The 22,022-nt window shown below is 37.7% G+C and overlaps 1 protein-coding gene across 4 annotated transcripts in view; it reads left to right on the forward strand.

Annotated features, from left to right (window-relative positions):
- The window catches only part of stat5a (signal transducer and activator of transcription 5a), a 115,765-nt gene that overhangs the window by 86,042 nt on the left and 7,701 nt on the right, over positions 1 to 22,022 (forward strand). For all 4 annotated transcript variants that reach the window (XM_048614450.1, XM_048614454.1, XM_048614453.1 and 1 more), the window contains 10 exons: positions 1,841 to 1,997; positions 3,643 to 3,732; positions 6,236 to 6,407; positions 7,862 to 7,998; positions 11,308 to 11,459; positions 16,890 to 17,045; positions 17,370 to 17,549; positions 17,808 to 17,895; positions 21,136 to 21,258; positions 21,354 to 21,446. In XM_048614450.1, the coding sequence (XP_048470407.1) occupies positions 1,841 to 1,997; positions 3,643 to 3,732; positions 6,236 to 6,407; positions 7,862 to 7,998; positions 11,308 to 11,459; positions 16,890 to 17,045; positions 17,370 to 17,549; positions 17,808 to 17,895; positions 21,136 to 21,258; positions 21,354 to 21,446 (1,348 nt within the window). The remainder of the gene's footprint in view (positions 1 to 1,840; positions 1,998 to 3,642; positions 3,733 to 6,235; positions 6,408 to 7,861; positions 7,999 to 11,307; positions 11,460 to 16,889; positions 17,046 to 17,369; positions 17,550 to 17,807; positions 17,896 to 21,135; positions 21,259 to 21,353; positions 21,447 to 22,022) is intronic.

A 22,022-nucleotide genomic window follows, 5' to 3' on the forward strand; every position in this document is an offset into this window, starting at 1 on the left:
AGTTAGTCTTGTGTAGAAGCAATTGTATATTTACTTAAATATAAAATTAGATTTGGACCAGTTGTAGAAACCAGGAAGTCACTTTTTTGTTTTACAGAAGAGGTTTGGAGCCATCTTCAAGAGGCTGTGGTTTGAGTCATTAAAATTTTCCAAGACTGAGAAATTTAATTTTGTTGTTCAAGTTCATCAAGAAAAAAAATAGGTAATTGGAGATGAAGTGCAGATCAAAGAACAAAAGAGAAGTACAGTACAGGAACAGGTTCCTCGGCCCTTCAAATCTGGGCTGATCATCATGCCCTAACTAAACTGAAAAGAAACAAACCTTCTGCCCTTATTCGATCTATCCCGCTATTCCCTCCCTATTCATGTCGCTATTCAGATGCTGCTTAAATGTTGCCAACGTGCCTGCTTCCACCACCTCTTGAGGCAGTGCATTCCAGGCTCCTACCACTCTCTGCGTGAAAAACATTCCTCACACATCTCCCTTAAACTTGTCCCCTCTCACCTTGAACTAGTGCCCCCTAGTAATTGAAACTTCAACCCTGGGAACAAGCCTCTGACTATCTATGCCTCATAATTTTGTAGACCTCTATCAGGCCTCCACTCAGCTGCTGTCTTTCCAGTGAAAACAATCCCAGTCTTTTTAACCTTTCCTGATAGCCAATACCCTTGAGACCAGGCAACATCCTGGATCCTTCTCTGCACGGTCTCCAAAGCTTCCACTTCCTTCTGGTAGTGTAGTGACCAAAACTGCACACAATACTCCAAATATGGCCCAGCAAGAGTTTTATATACAGGAACAAAAACAAAGTTGCTGGAAAAGCTCAGCAGGTCTGGCAGCATCTGTGGAGGAGAAAACAGAGTTAACGTTTCGGGTCCGGTGACCCTTCCGCAGTTCTTTTGGTTTTTAAGGGTTTTATATAGCTGCAACATGGTTTGCCAACTCTTATACTCTGTGCCCTGGCCGATTGAAGGCAAGCATGCTGTATGCCTTCTTAATCACCTTGGCTACCTGTGTTGCCACTTTTAGGGAGCTGTGGACCTGCACGTCAAGATCCTTAGGAATATTAACATACAGACGGGTTCTGCCATTTACAGTATAATTCACACCTAAATTTGATCCTCCAAAATGCCGTCGTGATCTAGTGGAAAGGCGGAACTAAAGATCTAAATATCAGTGTCATTCACTAACTCTGGGACAGACCACTCAAACAGGTGATTTCTGGTAGCGTGTAGCTATCGGTAGTGCAAACACAAACCTGAGTGGTCTGCAAGTTTTGGTATTTATACAGGAGTTGCTGAGTTCACTGTGTGGCAGATGATGAAATTCGAATTTAACTTTTAAAAAAATCTGGAATTAGTAAAAGCTGGCCTAATGATGACCACAATCGGATGGTTTACTAATGTCCTTTAGGGAAGGAAATCTGCCATTCTTATCTGTTCTAGCCTACATGTGACCGCTGACCCACAAGGATGTGGTTGACTCATAATTGTCCTCTGAAATGGCCTAGCAAACCACTCAGGCAAAGGGCAATTATGAATGGGCAATAAATGCTGGTTTTAACACCAATGTCTGCATACGATGAACGAATTTTAAAAAAAGGCCTTGGCTAATATTACCGGGACCTCACATTTAAAGAATTTCCAAATAGCTGATGGAAAAATATATTTCTGCCTTTGTGTATTCCCAAAGCTGGTCCAAACAAATGCAAGCTTCTTGTATAATCTTAATGATAAATACCCATATTTGGATCATTCTGTGATTAGTTTTTTTTAATGCAGTAATTTAAGTGTTATACAATTTTGTCTGAGCTTTTTCTGTACTGATTTCTCTTTTTAGGGATTCAATTGATGTTGAGAATCCACAGGAGGAATTTCGAGCACAACGATTGCTTGAGACCTTGATACAGGAGTTGCAGAAGAAAGCTGATCATCTAATGGGTGAAGATGTTTTTGTATTAAAGCTGAAATTAGGGAATTATGCCACTCAGTTAAAGGTAGGTTTAAATATTCTATATTTTAGAAAGCCATGGTGTAAGTTTGGAGTCCAGATTCTCATGAATTGAGAAATGTATTTTGCATTTTATATCACATGCAGGTGTATGACAAAAACGTTTTCAGTTTTATATTAAATTATTAGTTTTTTTTTGTGTTCCATTCATTAATAAAAGTATCTTAGAGAATTTTGCCCTCCGACTTAATGCATCTGCCATCGTACAGTTTGACTTTGGTTATTTTCTGCTTTTACGGTCATTCAATTATTTTACATAATAGCCTTCTCCCTAATTTAAAGTTTCCTCAATAAAATCTGTGTGGAAAAGAACTGCAAAACTTCGCATCAAGTTTGGGTTCATTGCCCAATTTAACCACATACCTAAAAATAAAAAAAATTACCTGTTGCACACAAGATGTTAAAAAATAATTATGGGCTTGCTTGTTAATTTGACTTCCCCAATACTTTTTCTTGCTATCTGCAACAATCAGTTTGACACAACATATCAAGTCTCTGAATAGTTTATACTTCAGGTATATGCTCACTCAGGGCAAGCAGTTGAGCAGAACCTGTATCAATTTGTCTGACATTGGATTGCCTTCACTGGTCCCAAAATAGAAATGAAGCCAAACCAGGCTTGTTTCTCAGCTTCCCTGCTTGGTCCCAGCCAGAGCTACTTGGCTGGTTTCCATTTTCTCCTGTGCTTGAAATCCATCCCTCTCAGCTTCCTACTTGCTCTTAGGCCTCAATCTCTGCAGTGTAAAGGCGCTGGAAGACCCACAGGGACAGTTGTAAGAAAGAGACTAAGCCAGACCAAGATATTACGACAAAAATAGCATTGAAATACATAAAGAAGTGGCGGAATACACCGGTGTTTGTAATGGTCACTCAATTCAGACGATTCTACTTTAATAGTTTGATCATAATTTTGAGCCATACAGAATAGACTAATTTGCCTCCTTTCAAAGTATGCAATTTGTCAAATATTTTGAAGTACCACATATCCAAAATGTATGGTACACTTGCATCTCCAATTTTACACAAAAGCCCAGTCCTTATTCCAACCATAGCCAAGGCACATGGCCTTGCCTGCCACTATGTCTTCTACCGTTACTAATCCTTCACTTAATCAACTCTGCTTCAACCTCAAATATCCCGATGTACTGATGGATCTCTCAATGTTAAAATAAAATCAACATTGCCACTGAGTACTGCTTTCAAGCCACGTAAGCTAGAAGATTCAACTTAGATCAAAAATCAATGTTGGATTACTTGGCCCCAGTTGACCGACATTTAGATTGCTTCAGTAGACTTGAAATAGAAGGAGAATAATCAGCCACACTTTCTTCTTGATTAACTTCTTAATGAAAAGAAGCTTGTTATGATTGTAAGGTTGTTAGAGTATGTTGCTTCCCACAGTTCAATGATCTGCCGCACTTCAGGTCAAGGTGTGAAATCATAGGGTAATTAAACTTTTTCTTCGAGATGACATGAAAAATACAAAACAAGAACATGCTTTAGTTTTGAACTACCTAGAATGTGACAAGCAGTGTATTTAAGGTGAATGAACAGTAATCTGCATAGATTTCAACTCTTGGAAATAAGTTCAACTTGTTGCATAGTTTGACGGTTTTCATTCTTATTTCCAGAATACTTATGACCGTTGTCCACTAGAACTGGTTAGATCAATCAAACACATTTTGTACCATGAGCAGAGGCTGATTAGAGAAGCTACAAATGTAAGTAACAGATTAAAGAAAAGAAATTTCTCTTCTGATCCGTGCTATTTCAATCCCTGTTTATTCACATGTGGAAGAACCAGGAGAGAAGCATTTTTAAATTGAGAAACCAGAGTGCAAACTTATGAAGATTCAGGCAAGCAATTGGGAAGATAAATCTTGGGGAAAGTAGTGATTAACTGATCCCAAGATTGGCTTCAAAGCAAGAAAATCATATGACGAATGGAAGACTGAAAATGTTGAGTGCCTAGGTCCTTTTAAATGAATGAGAATTTAGGGCGGGCTTGATTTCAAGGAATGAAGAGTAGAATGTTATACTTGGAATTAAGGAATAACGAATGGCAATTCTGAGGAGGGTGACTGCAGTAATATTGTCAGAGTAAAGAAAGGTGCAAAAATAATTGAACTGTCATGATCAGATATGCACTTCATGCACATAATCAAGTTCATCCTGCCCAGAAATTGAGGAGTTTGAGATTCGCCGGGGTTAGAAGCTTTGTGAATTTGGACTTTTCATGCATTCAAACAGGAAGCTTTTGCAATTGAGATGTGCTGTTTCAAACAAGGTGAGAAGGAATAATAAGGTGAAATGTTTAATAGATCAATGCTGAAGTTCAGCAATTAAAGCAAAGCTAGTAGCTGATAGTTAGTTATTCTTCCAAATGATCTGACGAGTGTTGTCTTTTAAGGTTTAGATTTGTCTTTCTAATGCTTGAAGCAATGACTTTTCTGCATATGTAATACTTGCCCATACCGCCATCCTGTCTCCACTGTTCTGTGTGAATTATTTTTGATTTGACTGAATTGCACTTCATGATAAAAGTCCCCTTGGGATGAAACGTCCTGAACTATAAGTTAACTTTAGATGAAAATGGTTAGAACATTAGTTTGTTCAAACATTAGTTATGTTTGGATTTTGCAAAAATCATGGCAATTGAAAACTTGTTGTGTGAATGTTGGTGGTTCACAATTTTTGCATATACTCAAACAAGTGCATTGAAGTAAATAAAGTGGTCCATATCATGGCAGGAGTTTATCTTAATTTTCTTTAGTAAAAATTTAGCTTCAGATAAATTTGTGTATGGCTGAAGTTATATTTGCCAACCATAATGGACTTTTTTCACTGGAAACATTTTTTAAATGAGCCATTGGCCAACAAAATTAATGTGAAGTTGCGTTTTCTCATAACTAATTTTCTGATACTGCACGCAACATACGATTTCGGAACAAGGGTAGGCACTTCGAACCTGCTCCACTTTCCCTGAATCAAAGAAGGTTTTGGGAAACTCAAGCTAATACATCAACTATCTCCGAGATAGTAAGAACTGCCGATGCTGGAGTCTGAGACAACACAGTGTGGAGCTGGAGGAACACAGCAGGCCAGACAGCATCAGAGGGGCAGGAAAGCTGACGTTTCAGATCGGGACCCTTCTTCAGAAATGGGGCCCCATTTCTGAAGAAGGGTCACTTCTTTGAAAGCCATCAGAAAGCTTGGGACTTGTTGACCTGTTCACACAATTTTCCAAGTATTATTTCTACCCTGCGGATTGTAATTCTGATTCTCTTGAGTTTCTCCCACCCTTCCAACTTCTAATTGATAGCTATTTCTGGAATGTTGCTTTTATTCTCTGGAGTGAAGATTGATGAAAAGTACTCGTTCAATTCATCTGCCATCTCCTTTTCATTATTAATTACCCAGACACTCTCTCTAAAGGACCAGTGTTCACTTTGTTACTGTTTCTATTTCAAATTACTAAGTGACTGGAACAACCTTTTTTGAAAAAACAATGCTGATTCCATTCAACTGAGTCCAAGATATTTTCTGTGATTGGTATATTTGTTTGGGCAGTACATCACAGAAATCCCAGAAGATCTGAAGGAAGGTTACAGCTGGACAATCCAATGGAAACAATCTTCATTGTTTACGTTGTTACACGTTGTCTGAACACCGGTGCCCCTTTAGCAGACATTGATACTGATGCTATACCTAAGCAAGATTAAGATTAAAGTAAAAGCAGATAACTCTAGAAATACTCAGCAGGTCATGCAGAATGTGTGGAAAGAAAACTTAAAACTTCATCAGAAAAGTAATTTAAACTGAAATGTTAACTGCTTTCTTCACTGACATTCAATGATCTTAGTATTGCAAGCTTTTCTGTTTTTATTTCAGATTTCCAACGTCTGCAGCATTTTGTTCTTGAGTTAACATTAATGCTATTGTTTCTTCCACTTAAATGCCCAATTCAGAAAGAAAATTGAAGTACCTGTCTACAAACTATTTGATCACTTCTGGGCCAAAAAAAAAAGCTGATCTGGTTGAGGGGAAATTGTACTAATAATGTTTTTGATGGCACTTATAACATTTTACTTCTTAATCTTCTCTCTAGGTTTGGTTGATTTTTAAGGGAAAAAACTAAGTTTATAAGAAAGCATTACTTTCTGTAATAAAATTGTGGGACTAGCATCAGTGAACTAATTTGTTAATGATTTCTCTTAAATGCAGCCAAGTTCACCAGTAGGTTTGTTGGATTCCATGTCTCAGAAACATCTTCAAATAAACCAAACATTTGAGGAACTAAGATTAATGACTCAAGACACAGAGAATGAACTGCGAAAGCTGCAACATACCCAAGAATATTTCATCATTCAATACCAAGAGAGTCTACGCATACAAGGTAATTGGAATTTCTGACTCTAATTTTAATGGTTTCTTTCAAAATTGAAATGGAAACAGAAAATGCTGGTAGTACTTGGGTAAGGCCGCATCTGCAGTAAGAGGGTTATTGTTTCAGTATTCTAGCTTTCATTTTAAAGTTGTGTATTTTTTCCTTATGCTAATTCATTCACTGTGCATTGTTGCGTTTAATACAAACACAACTGCTTTGTGTGCATTTTATATCAAATGGTTCACTTGTTCAGCAATTTGTCACTCCAAGTCTGCAAGAAAAGGAAGGAAATGGTCACTTTTGTGAATATAATTCCATACTTGAAGTTGATAATGAGGTGATAATCTTTAACCTCCATTCAACACCTCTTTTTAATCTAAAAATTCAAATCTAAATATTCTGGAAAGGTGTAATTTTCAGCTGAACTTGAGTTTCGGATAGCTATTGTACCTGGCTCACCTACCGTGAAGAAGTTCTGATATGTCTTGTAACAAGACTGAGCAGGCAACCCATTCTCCAAAAGGAAGCAAAGTGATCAAAAATTCTGCCGTAACAGTCATAGCTGGATAATATTGCTCATTAACGACCAGTTGTTTTAACTATGTTTGTTCTGATAATTGCTTTGGCTTCTTTAGTCTCTTCATATAACTGAAGCTATTTACCATCTTGTCCTATTTTAATAAAGCTCTGCTATACTGTCGTCTTTGCTGTTCACATACATTGGCCAAAGTGGAACACATTGTTCAAATTAAAACTAGCTGGTGATATGTATAGCATCAAAATTACCTCATGCTATTGCACTCTATCCTCCTGTTTGTAAAGCCTAGGGACCTGTATGGTTTTCTTTATGGATTTAGCATCTTTATTTTCTTGCATCTAAAAGTTTGTATATCTGAAAGCCTAATTCTTCCTCTGAGCTCAACTATTTGATTCATTCTTTTCAGTCCATGCTTTGAAGCTTGAAACGTTGCTCAAAGATTTTTTTTAAGGAGTGGAGCATTTGAATATTCATACTTCAAAATGCTTACAGGTTAGGGAATATGTCCTCAAATCCCAAGCCAAAGCCATGATGTTAGTTCAAGTGATGTTTAATTTCTTCGTGGTTTTGATTGGTAGGAGGATGGGTGTTCATTTTCTGTTTATGCCTATGTGGCTGTGAACCTTTGCTGCTGCCAGTTGGTATCATTAGATTGACACAAGTGAGGAACACACAATTATTTGATATTCACTGACAGTAAAGCTCTCCACAGCCTGCACTGTATTCAATAAATCACCCCATTACCTGCCAACAGGTGGAAAATGGATGATGCTGTTGATAAAAGGAGACAAAACATTTTGACCTATTGGTATTTAATAAATTTCAAGTTATAATTTATATTTATAATTCATATTATAAATTATAACTTTTTTTAACTGCTCCTCATTTCCATTTTGACAGTGATGCAAAAATTATTTTGTTTCAGCCCAGCTTACCCAGCTTGCGCAGCTTAGTCCACAAGACCAGAACCGTCTCTTGCGAGAACAAAATTTACAACAGAAACGGACGTCGGTGGAGAACTGGTTACAACGAGAAGCCCAGACACTACAGCAATACAGACTGGTATATATAAGTCTATGATTTTTTAATACATCTTGTTTTAAATGTTCTGCATTTTCGGAATGTTATGAGGTTTAAGCAACTATGTATTGTGGTTAGGTTTATTGGATTTTGCATTGAGCTTAAGTTTTAAAAGCAGTTTGAAATTTTCAGCCCTTGAAGATGGGAAATGGAATCATTTTCAAACACAACCTATGTGCACTGACCACTTAGGTCAGGCACGGTATGAGTTAGAGGTGAAGTAAATCCATCTCTGTCGATCTAACCTCAGATCATTGATGCGCTTATGTGATATTTTGTTTTTTTCCACACAACCTTGTGGATTCTTGAAATCTTTAATATGTTGAAAATTAAGGGCAGTTTTGCACTGTGAACTCATGGCCATAATTTGATACTGTTGAAAGTTATTTGGCCTTGGATCCTTTAAATCAATGGATAGTTTCTTTCTGGCTGGATATGAACCTAATGCATTATTCAGTTCTTTTGAATGTAAAATAAGAATTGAACTAGTGGCAAGATCTAATATGTACCTAAATCTGTATTTACTTCCCCTCGTGATTTTATTTCCCCAATGCATTATTCCTAACCCTGATATTTTCCTCATGTCCAATGAGATAAAACACTATGATGAAGAAAATGTTCTCCTTTTCAGATTCTCCTGCACAATCCAACATGCTAAATACATATAGAATCATAGAATCCCTACAGTGTGGAAGCAGGCCATTTTGGCCCATTGAGTCCATATCGCCCCTCTGAAGAGCATCCCACCCAGTCCTGCTTCCCTATCCTATCCCTGTAACTCTGAATTTCCTATGGCTAATCCACCTAGCCTGCACATCCCTGGACAATATGGGCAATTTAGCATGGATTGGCAATCTAACCTGCACAACTGTAGTATTTCTTATTGATATTATTGTCGGTGCATAATTATGCTCATCAAATTAAGGGGATGGAAATGGAAAATATTTCTACATGTATTCAGATATGGACAACAACTCCTTCGTGATCTTCTCCAAAATAAATCCTGCCCGTAGTCTTGACCATTAAATGAAACAGCACAGAACGAAGTCATTTACTGTACTGTGGCTATGCTGACTCTTTGGTAGAGCTATCCAATTAATCTCACTCCTCTGCTGTTTTTCCATGGCACTCTTAATTTTGTTCCCCTTCAAGTATTTATCCCATTTTCCTTCGAATATTGTGGTTGAATTGCTTGAATCTTATAATCCTTTCAGGCGTGCATTCCCGATTACACAAACTTGATATGGTAAAAAGAAATTCTCATTTTACGTCTGGCTCTTTTGCCAGATTCTTTAAATCTGTGCTTTCCAGCTAGAGACAATATTTGCCACCCAGAACAGTTTCAGCTTATTTAAATTATGAAATGCATTCATAACTTTGAATGTCACAACCAATTTCGTTAACCTCCTTTTGCTTCATGGGGAATAAACTAAACTTCTCCACATCTCTCTACATAATTGAAGTCCCTTAGTTACCGTTCTAGTAAACCCTTCTGCACCTTTTCTTTAATGTGCTTCCTAAAGCATGGTACTTTAAACTTAAGTACAATACTCCAGCTGAGACCTAACCAGTATTTTGAAACTTCTTTGCTTTAGTACTTGATTCCTGTGTTTATGAGGTAAAAGATCCCTCTTGCTCTAGCTTTAACTTGTCCTGCCATCTTCAAAGATGACTGTATGTAGACTCCCAGGAGATTGTGTTCCTGTATCCCTTAAAATTGTACAATTTATTTTCAGTCGCTTTTCCTGATTCCTCCTACAAAAATGTATCACTTCACACCTCGCTGCATTAAATCCATCTGCCATATGTTTGCCAATTTACCAAGTATGTCTGTTGACCTGAAATCTAATATTATGCTTTTTATTATTTAAGTATGAAATCAACTGCAATCTTTGAAATTGTGCCTTGTATCCAAAGTTTCAGCTCAATACTGTGAATGGAAATGTTGGTGTGAACTTTCCTCAAATCTGGAAAAAAATCTGGTCGTCATTCTGTCCCTGACCCCAATTCTAAAACCATACTGCCAATGTTCCTTGAAGTACACAGGCTTCAATTTTATGAACAAATCTGTTACGTGATGCTTCGTTAAATGCGTTTTAGGAACAAATCCATATTATCATCAACCTTATCAATCCATGTCTAATGTCATTGAAGAACCGGATTCAGTTATTCAACACAAAATAAAAATGCAAAATCCTGGAAATACTCAGAATGTCAGGCTGTGAAAGAATTAATTTTTCAGAACAGGATTTGCCTTTAAAATCAAAGTGCTGGACAAATTCATCAGGTCTTGCAGCATTGTGGCGAGAGAAATAGAGTTCATGTTTTGAGTCTAATATGACTTATTTTCAGACAGGTGTGTCTCTTGTTTGGAATGTCTGCAAAAAAGGAGTAATATTGGACTTGAAACATTAACTCTCTCTCTCTCTCCACTGATGCTACCAGACCTGCTGACTTTCTTGAACGCTTTGTTTTTGTTCCAATTGTCCATCACCCACAGAACTTTGATTTTAATGGCTTTCAAAAATCTGTGCGCTCTTTCATTTAGCATTCTCCAAATGCTTCTCTCTAAATTCTGGAAGCTTAGGCCACAATCTTCGAATCCTCCTTGGAGGGGGGAGGGAGTGACAGGGACCAGCAGAGTTGCAAATGATTCACCCAATTTAATGAGTGAAAGAGGGACAAACCTGACAACGACTGGTCAATCAACCCAAAATCAGTGATGAGGAAAATTTTTAGTGATGCATTTGGATTAGGACCTACCTTGTCTGGACCAAGCAATTTTTATACTTTTGAAGCCTGACAAGTTTTTAATGACTTTTATTTATCCAATTTGATATTTCTACTGCTGTGCTACAGATGCAAAGTGCTCAGTAGCTCAGCCATCTCCTTTGCTTCCACAAGATGATCTTTTTGGTCCCTAATCAGCTTTGCTCTTCCTTTGGCGACTCTTCACTTTTTGCTCCTATAACCAGTGTAAACTTGATCTTATCATTGTTTCAAGAGAGGATGCCAAGTTGTGAACTGTTTTGAGTTGGATTATGACTCTTTCAGCTGATCCGATGTGGAACTTCGTTTAAAAAAAAATTAACATTGCTATCCTATCATTCTGTGTTGGATTATTAATGTCCTTTTCATGAAAGAAAGGAAATTACCTCAATTGAAATTAATTCATGTGTGATTTTGCCTCCACAAAAGATTTAATATTTCTGACAGAGATCTCTAAGGTCAATGGACACTGTCAATGTAATTTTTATCAAGAATGTAAATTACTCAATGTACTTATTGCAGGACTTAGCTGAGAAACACCAAAAAACATTACAGTTGCTTCGCAAGCTGCAAACAATTATTTTAGATGATGAACTGATTCAGTGGAAACGTCGCCAGCAATTAGCAGGGAATGGTGGTCAGTCTGAAGGAAGTTTGGATGTGCTGCAGTCATGGTAAGAAAATTCATATTTCAGTAAAGCTTGATTCAACCAGAAAAAATGTTTGACAACTGTAGAACTATAAAATGTGCTTTTAATTCTTTTATTCTATATCTACCTTTATTGCTATTTTGTGTCCTTGTTGGTTAACCCACAATTTGCCACTTTAAAATAAAACTGGGGAAAATGGCTTCAGTTCCCAGACAAAACTGGTGTATATGTCTTTTGTTCCTAGGATTTTGACAATGCTTCTATTCAGGTCACCATTCTGACCTTGAAAGCAGGAAGTTGAATAATAAAGTCTGCTTTTGTTTCTCTTCCTTGTTAGTTTCTATTTTGCCCAAGCAGAGAAAATTGGCAATCAACTATTCCCTGTCTGCCACATGAGTAAATGTCAGTAAATATAGATAGGGTCTTATATGCCACTCAATTCCTGTCTTCTAGCCAAATCATTTTTGCCCAGGACACAGGTAGGAGAAAAGTGATGGTAAGCTCTGAGGTGGCTTCAGAAGGTCTATCATATACCTTATAAAGGATAATAGTTGAATAGCAGGCAGTTGTCTCTCCCTTTTTTCATTCCTATATTTTACCTTGCCCTAGACATGAATGTTGACCTGATCTGTTGCTCTGTGTCTGCCTTTAAGCTGACTGTCAACTGTTATGGTATGTTAGTAGCAGTCCAACCTTTCATAAGTTCCTTTTTGCAAATTTAGATCCTACTAGGAGTCTGCTTTGTATTGTTCGAGACCCTTGCACAGGAAACTGAACTAACATCATAGTAAATGGAAGTCCAGTTAAACACCCCTTGAGATGGATTCTGGGGAAAATCTGTTCCCATTAGTGTGCGAGGCAGCTGAATGTGGTACTGTCTTTCTGTTCAACCTCCTCTCCCCTGTGGTTAACTGTTGTTCCATTTATTGTTTCCATTATATCATTGCCAAGTTTGAAAGCTCTGTGTTCAGTATCATGGCCATAAGTGCTTTGTCACCTTTCATTTGCTGCTTGTTTCAGAAAGGAGGTGAAGCAGCAAATTTGCCAACTTATTTCAGAAAAATTGTTAAATAATTAGCAGAGGAGTTTGCAGCCATTTTGACCTGTCATTGCTTTGTTTACTTTGTTCACAGGATGTGTGTCACTGACCTAGGCCAGCATTTGTTGCGTATCCCTGTGTTGGCTATCATTATATCTTTTATGAAATTTGCTTGCAGAGTTGCCATCCATCATCATCCCACTATTTTGTGAGTCTTGAGAGTAAATGTCCAGCATTGTGACTGTTTTGCTTCTCCTTGACTCCACATCCACCCTGTCTTTGAACCATCCTGCATTGCCCCTTTCTAGTGCTGTAACAATATCTTCGATCAATACTGCAGTTCCAACCCCAAGGAATGTCACATTACCATTCATGCTGTTCTAGGGCAGCCCTTCCAATTTGCCACTCTCAAATTCGAGGTAATTTGTTCTTATGGCTCTCAATTCTTAATTTTTCATGCTCTCTACATCTGTATCCATGCACCCCATGTCTGCCTTGGCCTGCTCCACGTTTTTTTCTTGTTTGATCTTCCTCTGCCTGTGTTACTATTTATTCAATGCTATTTCACTCCATCGTTTTTCCTCTGATGCCCCATTCCTTGCCAGTCCCCTATCTGTCTACCAAATGAGTTCAAAATCATCTTTTAGCAGTTGTTAATGTCTTTATTTGGTGTTGCATGCCACTGGAAATGTTGTGTTGCCTATCTGTGCCAAGGTTCAGGGCATCTCTTCTGTGCTGGAGAGGGAATTGAAATGGGAGGGGAAAGATCCAATTTTTGTGGTCCACATAGGTATCAATGACGTAGGGCTAGGAAAGATGTTCTGCTGTGGGATTACAGGTAGCTCTGGGCTAAATGTTATCTATGCTGTTCAAACAAATCTGCAATTACTATGAGTCATTTGCATTTTGGCATAGGATCAAAAGAAATCAGAAGGGTAAATGTGTGGATTGGTTTGAGAGAACTAGGTTCCAATTCATGGGACACTTGTGCCAGTACTGGAGAAAGAGAGAACTATTTTATTGGGACAGGCTTCATTTGAACCATGCTGGGCCCATTGTCCTAGCAAAATAAATAACTAATTGGAGTTGTAGTAGGGCTTTAAACTAATTAAAAACCAAAAGAACTGCGGATGCTGTTAATCAGGAACAAAAACCAAGTTGCTGGAAAAGCCCAGCAGGTCTGGCAGCATCTGTGGAGGAGAAAACAGTTAATGTTTCGGGGTCGGTGACCCTCCCTTAGAAGGGTCCTCAACTAATTAGTTGGGTGGGTGGGGAGGTTCAATTTAAGGGAAGTTGAAAAAAATCAAAATGAAATGAGAGGGCAGAGGTGCATGGTAGCACAGGGGCAAATAATAAATATGATAGGAAGGAGTTTTTTTTTAAATTGAAAGAATCTAGAAATTAAAAGTAGAGTAAGTAGTAAAACATCAAAAACAAAGTTGCCTGGAGAAGCCCAGCAGGTCTGGCAGCATCTGTGAAGGAGAAAACAGAGTTAACGTTTCGGGTCCGGTGACTCTTCCTCAGAACTCTGAGGAAGAGTTAGAATAATATGTTGTGACCTGTCTGAGAACAGACTATTTTAGATCTAATAATGTGTAATGAGGTGGAATAATAATGTGTTCTTGTAGTTAAGGATCCTCTGGGGGTTACAATCACACTACAATAGCATTATGATAGCGTTTTGAGGAAGAGTAACCTTGGGTCTCAAACTAATGTCCTCAACTTAAATGAGGACAATTATGGAAATATGAAGAAAGAGGTTGGAAAATAGACTAAGAGGTAAGTCAGTTGATTAGCAAAGTTTATTCTGGTCAGTAAGGACTTGACGTGAAAGATAAACTGCCCATTGTTAACAAAGATTGTCAAGGGGTGTATCCAATTTAAAAACTGTGGAATGTGAAGTGGTAAAACTGAGTACAAGCTTCTATTGGTATATGAAAAGAAAGAGTGTGGCTAAAGTGAGTGGATGTGACCAGGGAATATGAACAGGGAAATAACAAAACATTTAAACCAATATTTTGCATTAGTCCTATCAATAACAGATAAGTTAACTGCTAATGGAAGGAAAGATTTTGGAACAGTTGCCATCCAAGGGTTTTAAAGAAAGTGGCTGCCGCGAGAGTGGGCACATTGGTCAAAATATCCCAGAACTTAGGATGTTCCGGGAGGATTCCAGCAGATTGACAAAGCACTGTATATGATGTACCTGTTCAAATAGGAAGACAGAAACAGAAAGCAGGAAAGTGTAGGCCAGTTAGCCTAACAATTGTCATTTGAAAAATACACGAGTTTGTTATTAAGTAAGAAATAGCAGGACATTTAGTAAAGCGTAACACATTAAAACAGATTTGTGTGGTTTTAAAGGGAGATCTTGTTTGACAACTTTGGTACAGTTCTTTGAGGATATAACAAGTCAAGTTGATAAAGGGTAGGTGGTAGACTGTGTATTTGGATTTCCAGAAGACATTTCATAGGATGCCACATAAAAGGTTATTGCGCAAGATAGGAGACCACAGTATTGTGGGTAATAGCATGAAATAAGAATTAATTAATGCACAGAAGACAGTCGTGATTAATGGGTCTTTTTCAGGTTGGAAAGATATAATGGGTGAAGTGCCACGAGGATCATTTCTAGGGCCTCAATTGTTTGCTGTCAATATTGACAACTTGGAGGGGAGACATCCAAGTTTGCTGACGACAAAAACGATGAATGGGTATGCTGCAATGATGACAAAATGATCCTGTGTGGGGATATAGATGGGTTGAGTGAGGGGTCAAAAACTTGGCAGATTGAGTTTAATATAGGAAAGTATCAGGTCATGCACTTTGGTAGGAAGGATTGAAAGGTAGACTATTGTTTATATAGAGATAGAGTCCCAAAAAAGTGCAGCACAGAATATTTGGGTGTTCTTGTGCATGAAATGTAAAATGTTAGCATGTAGATTGAGCAAGCAGTTAAGAAGACAGTTTGAATTTTGGCCTTTGTTGCTAGGGATTTGGTGTTTTAAACAACAGGGAAGGTGTGTTACAATTGTACAGGGTGAAGGTGTGGCCACAGCTGGAGTATTGGGTGCAGTTTTGGTTCCCATATTCAAGAAAGGAAGTACTGGCATTGGAGGCTGTTCAAAAGAGATTCACAAGGCTGAGCTGTGAGATGAAAATGTTGGCTTATCAAGAACCATTAAACAGGTTAGGCCTTTAGAGTTTAGAAGATCAAAGAGGGATCTTGTTTAAACATGCAAGACTTCAAGTGGGTTTCACAAGGTAAATGTTGGGAAGATGCTTCTACTTGGGGGAATCTCAAACCCACTCATTTAAAACTGAGATGTAAAGGACTTTCTCCCTGAGGATAGTGAATATCCAGAATGCTCTACCCCAAAGAAAGTTGTGGAGGCTACATTACTGAAAGTATTTTAAAAAGGGGGTAGGTTTTTGTGAAATATTGAGATGTTCAGGAGCTGTGATATGCTGGCATGAAAGAAGAGTTGAGACCTGGAACAAAATTGTCATGAACTTGTTAATTAGCGGGGCAAGTTTGAGGGCTGAATGGGTATGTTGTTATGTTGCAGAAACAAAAAACAGCAGAAACATATCTATTGCTCCAGCATGTCTCCTTGACAACTACATGATTAAATTTTCCTCTCACTGTCTGCACAGTCATTTGCTATGCCGTTCCATGAAATTTTTGTAGACTGCTCTCTGCAAGGTCTCATCACTCTTAAAAATGAGTTTGAATCCCACAGTCCTGGAGGACATCTGCAGTGCAGTGTCAACTATTCCTACCATTTCGGATTACCGTGTACCTACTACCTTCATGAACTTTGGCTTAGGTATGACATTTCCAGTGCAATCTACAAAACCATTAGCAATCTGCTCCCCCCGGCCGTCCCCAACTATAATAATACCAACCATTCATCCAGTGCTGAAATGTGATCTTTAGCATCCTCTGTGCAAGTGCTTGTTGAGAAACATGATGATATGACCCAGGATGCTTAAGCAACCTGTCTCAGCTGTTGTTCTAGCAGAAGTTGAATATCTGCCTAATACAAAGCAGTCATAGTTATATCCTTATAAGTCAAACCTCCTTGTGCTATACAATTAATTTTTGAATCAGTACTACTAATATCCTGGAATGATGATTTGCAGGGTATTCAAAAATGGAAAAGTATGCAAGCTGTAATTGGAAGTGGGTGTTTTACAATCTTCTTAGTATTAGGATGTTGGTGATGACTGTACTGTATGTTAAACAATCAAAGCCACTTGTTGAATGTCAAAAATTAAGTTAGTAAAACTAATAAGTACAATGAAATGTTATTATACGCTCCTTTGCTGATTCTAGAATTGTTGAACAGTGGATCATTTAAAAAATATTATTGTACAGTACTGTTCATTGTGAAATTTCTTTACACTTGTAGGTGTGAGAAGTTAGCAGAGACAATATGGCAGAACCGTCAGCAGATCAGGCGAGCTGAACACCAAAGGCAACAGCTACCTATCCCAGGTCCAGTGGAGGAGTTACTAACAGAACTCAATGCAACAATTACAGATGTAATATCTGCACTAGTCACAAGGTCAGCAACTTTTATAGAGTTGCATGTAACAATTCATTGTAAACGCTCCAGAAATATACTTATAAGCAAAAGAAACTTCACCCATAAGGTAAATTAAAATTGAGCAGTCATCTCAAACATGTTGAAAGAAGTCTATTTCAAAGTAGATATTGTCAGTAATTGTTTTTGTAATAAGAATTTTTAGGAATCTGTGCTATTTAAAGTGATAAGCTATTTTATATCATTTAACTTATAGATGATTATATAATTGTAATGTACTTAAATATGGTATATGACTAAGTCAGGTTGTACTAAATTTAGTTTTACATTTTTTATTGTATACAGCACCTTTATAATTGAGAAGCAACCCCCTCAGGTTTTGAAGACGCAAACCAAATTTGCAGCTACAGTACGCTTATTAGTAGGAGGAAAGCTTAATGTACATATGAACCCACCCCAAGTGAAAGCAACAATCATCAGTGAACAACAGGCCAAAGCCCTTCTGAAAAATGAGAATACTAGAAAGTAAGACAACTACTAACATATGCCATTTTCTTATTGATGTAATGTTGTCAACAATCACAGACAATTTAGCAACATTCTTACATAGAGCATTTTGTCCCTTTTTTAACCTCTCAATGATCCAGGCTGGCTGTATAATTATGTCTGCTTGGTATCATAAAAGGCAGTACTGTGCAGTGCAACATAACACTGATGTCCTGCATTTTTTTTCTAGTTATAGCAATTTGAAAAGTATTTTTAACCCATTTATGTCTCTGGCAGTGACAGCAGTGGTGAAATTTTAAACAACTGTTGTGTTATGGAGTACCATCAAGCAACAGGAACCTTAAGTGCCAACTTTAGAAACATGGTAAGCAAAAGCATTCAGTACATATAATGTAGCTCCCTTTACAGTGCTTTTAGACAATAGGGGTTGGGAGCTACTTAACTGCATTACACTATTAGGTCTCTCCCCGAGCACAGCACAACCACACATTGGTTATGTGCCATGTTTTTGCTCAAAAGGCATTCCTAATTACATGTCTTGGGGTCCTGACTTAAAAACTAGGGTCTTAAATCTGATCAAATGACTCTAGGGGCATAAGAGGGACAAGTTGGATTATGTGGACTGGGAGAATGCACTTAAAGGTTTGACAGTAGACAGGCAATGGCTAATTTTTTTTTTGGATAATGCAAGGTAGGCAACAGATATACATTTCTCTAAGACACAAGCAAAGGGGAATCATTCATGATTAATGAGAGAAGTTAAAGGTTGCATAGATCAAACAAAGTCGCTTTATACGAAATCGAGATATAGTGGTTAAGCGGAGGATGGGGAGCAATTTAGGATCCAGCAAAGGAGGACCAAGAAACTGATTAAAAAAGGGAAGGTAACAAGATGACATAAAAACAGAGCATAAAAGCTGCCATCAATATGTGAAAGGAAAGGATTAGCAAGGATAAATGTGGCCCATTGGCAGAGAAACTAAACAGTTACTTTGCATCTGTTTTCACAGAGGAAGATAAAGAAAATCTCCCAGATGTACTAGATGCCCAAGGGAAATGTGTAAATTTGTTGGATTGAGAATTGATATATTTCCTGCACAGAACTTTTCTCCCAGAGTTTTGAAGGAAGTAGCGGTCAAGATAATATTGATGGTTCTCTTTCATAATTGTATAGCATCTGGAAATGTTTCTGCTGACTGGAAAGTGGCAAATATAACCTCACTATTTAAGAAGGGAGAAGTAAGGGTGGCAGAGAAGTACAAAGCTGTTAGCTTGACGTTAGATACTACAATGAAGGAAGTGACTACTGAACACTTTGAAGAGAATGGTAACATTGGGTAGTTTCAACATGGAAGGAAAATCATATTTGACAAACAAATTTTGAGGTCTGTACTTGTGGTATAAACAAAGGAGAATCTTTGAGTGTGGTATATTTGGATTTTCAGAAGGCTTTTGATAAGGTCCCACACAGGAGGTTAAGTAAAACTAGTGTTTTGAAGCTGGGGTGAATAGACTAGCATGGGTTGAGATTTAGTTAATAGACAGAAAGCAGAGAGTGGGAATAAATGTCATTTTTTTTTGGGTTGGCAGGCAGTTACTGATGAGGTACTGCAGTAGTCAGTACTGAGTTCACAACTGCTCATGATATGGATGTTGGGACCAATTTTAATATTTGCATATTTGCTAATACCACCAAAGTGGGTGGGGACGCAGCTTATGTGGGTGAAAAAAGGCTTCAAGAGGACTTGGACACACTACGTGAACATGACAAATGGAATATAATGTGGTAAATGAATGTAAAGTTATTCACATATGTGGAAAAAACACAAAGGCAGAATACTTTAGTGAGAGAAGTTAGGGTGCAAGGGTGTCCTCTGGAACCTGGCTGTCTTTTTCCATGAGTCACTAAAAGTTAAGATGCAGGCTCAGCAAGCAGTTGGGAAGGCACATGGTACGTTGGCGTTCATTTCAAGGGAATTTGAGTACAGAAGCAAAGATCTCTGGCTGCATTTGTATAGAGCCTTAGTAAGACCTCACCTAGTGTATTTTGTATAGTTTAGCCTCCTTGTCCACTGCTGTATAGGGAGTGCAGTGGGACGTTCACCAAATTAATCCCTGGGATGGCAGATTCTCTACATGATTAGAGAAATAGCGTTAGTATTCTCTAGAATTTTGAAGAATAAGACGTGTTCTTCTTGGAACTTTCAAAATTCTTACAGGACAACTGTTTTGGATAGAGAAGGGACCAAATCTTAGGATAAAGGTTGGTGAATCTTTGGAGTTCCCTACCCTTTAGGACTTTGGAAGCTGAATCATTGAGCAAGTTCAGGACAGAAATCAGTAGATTTCTGGAGGCTAATGATGTTAAGAGAAATGAATATAGTGTGGACACGTAGCTTTGAAGAGATGATCAGCCATGATCCAGAATAGTCAAGTAGGCAAAATGGGCTGATTGGCCTACTGGTGTTCTTGTGTTATTAGACATCTCGGTTGCACAGTTGCCAACATGCTGGTTTCACTTTTGTTTGAAGAGGGTTTAAATGGGAAGAAGTATGGCTGAAAAGCCAGTTGGCAGATTTAAGGGAGAAAATTGCTGGGAGAAATGTTTTTGAAAGTTGAATCTTGTTGGAAGACATGGAATGAAAGTTATGACAAAAAGTTTGCATTCACTTAAGTGGATAGAGAATTTGGATTTGTGCTAGTAAGTGTTATGACTGCGTTTTGTGCTTTTGGAATATGTTCCATGATCACCACCTGGTAACATTAACTATTTGACGAAAATAAACATGTATAATATAGACTAATCAATAACCTGGGAAATTCAGTAATCACATGTTCTAAGAATATTTCTAGTTAAACTGCATTTCTGTATTTAAGAAACAACATATTTTATTAATCAAATTGTAATTTTCTCCTATATGCAAAAGGTTCTTTAGCTAGCGATATTTACAATAAAAGTTTCAAGATGCTTTTGGTGCTGCTCCTCACACAGCTTAGTCGGTTAATGCATTGCACAGTGCACACTAAGTCATCAGCAGGAGCTTCAGCGTTGATCCTTGGACAGTGTGTGTCTTATTCAGGCAACCACTGAGCATGTCTCAGTAATTTTACGTTAGGGAAAGAAAAAATTGGCAGTTTTCCACTCCCAATTCCCAATGTGTTGACGTGTTAGAAGTAGGCTTGTGTGATCTTATGGTGAGGACAGGATTGATCTGACTATTAGTATTGCTGCTTATCTCCCCTTGTAGTACTTGCTGCCCAGTTCAAATGTGCAAATTGGCTTTACTGTAAGGCTCTGGTGTTACAGGAGCTTTCATAACATGCTCCTTTTCAAGAGAGATCAGAAATGCATATAACTGTCTAATGAGCATTTTTGCTGCTGTTTTTGTATTGAGGTTGTTCTGATCATAAAGCATTTTTTTGTTCATTGGAAAATAGAACTCTCTACCAAATGTGCTGAGTTATGCAAAAGAATATTTATTGTACAAGCTTAGATTTGAATTTTTTACAAATAAATTTGTTTATTCTACTAAAATTTTTGCTAACCCTAAAAACACACACACATTGATTCTTTAAAATTTGATTAAACTTTGCTTTCTTGTAGTCTCTTAAACGAATCAAGCGTTCTGATCGGCGGGGAGCAGAATCAGTCACAGAAGAGAAATTCACAATTCTTTTTGAATCACAGTTCAGTGTTGGTGGAAATGAATTAGTTTTTCAGGTTAAGGTATGTTGTATGCACAATTAAGAGGTTTGAAAGTGTAATTTATTATTTGTCATTGAATACATGTAATTTCTACCTAATTATTTTCTGTCTTACAGACTTTATCACTTCCAGTGGTAGTGATCGTTCATGGCAGCCAAGACAATAATGCCACTGCTACTGTACTTTGGGATAATGCATTTGCCGAGCCAGTAAGTTACAAGTCATTCATTTAGTGTTCAAAATGAAATTTTAATCTGAATGAAAGCTTGTGATTTAAATAGCATTTCAGACAGTTTGAACAAGGCTGCAGTAAGAATATGTATAAGCCAAACCCCTGCAAATTAAAAAATATGGACAGTATTTGTCAGAATATGGGTAGCCAGGTGTTAAAAGGTAGAACACTAGAGATGCTTACAAGGTTTTATTTACAGATGTACATGCATCTCCAAACCAACAAGCATAGGCATTTTCAGCCTGCTCCCGTATGACAGCCATAGGTGAGTTCTCGATTGATGTCCAACACCTATCAGCATAAAATTAATGGTATTTATGCTTTTGTAAAATTCAGCATTAAGGGTTCGCTTCGAAATACTGTGCATGCAGTACGTTTCATTTATAAAAAACGCTCACAGATTGAACTTCTGAATCTATTGAAGACCAATATGAGAATTTTTGTTTTGAACATCTTTTGTTATTTTAGTAAGTATGTCAAGTTTCCTGCTGGCTGAAGCTATCATATGAGCTACCACGTCACTGAACTAGGTAAAATATTGTATAAGACAATG

The sequence above is a fragment of the Rhincodon typus genome, chromosome 30 (assembly GCF_021869965.1).
Source record: "Rhincodon typus isolate 14 chromosome 30, sRhiTyp1.1, whole genome shotgun sequence".
Taxonomy (NCBI): Eukaryota; Metazoa; Chordata; class Chondrichthyes; order Orectolobiformes; family Rhincodontidae; genus Rhincodon; species Rhincodon typus.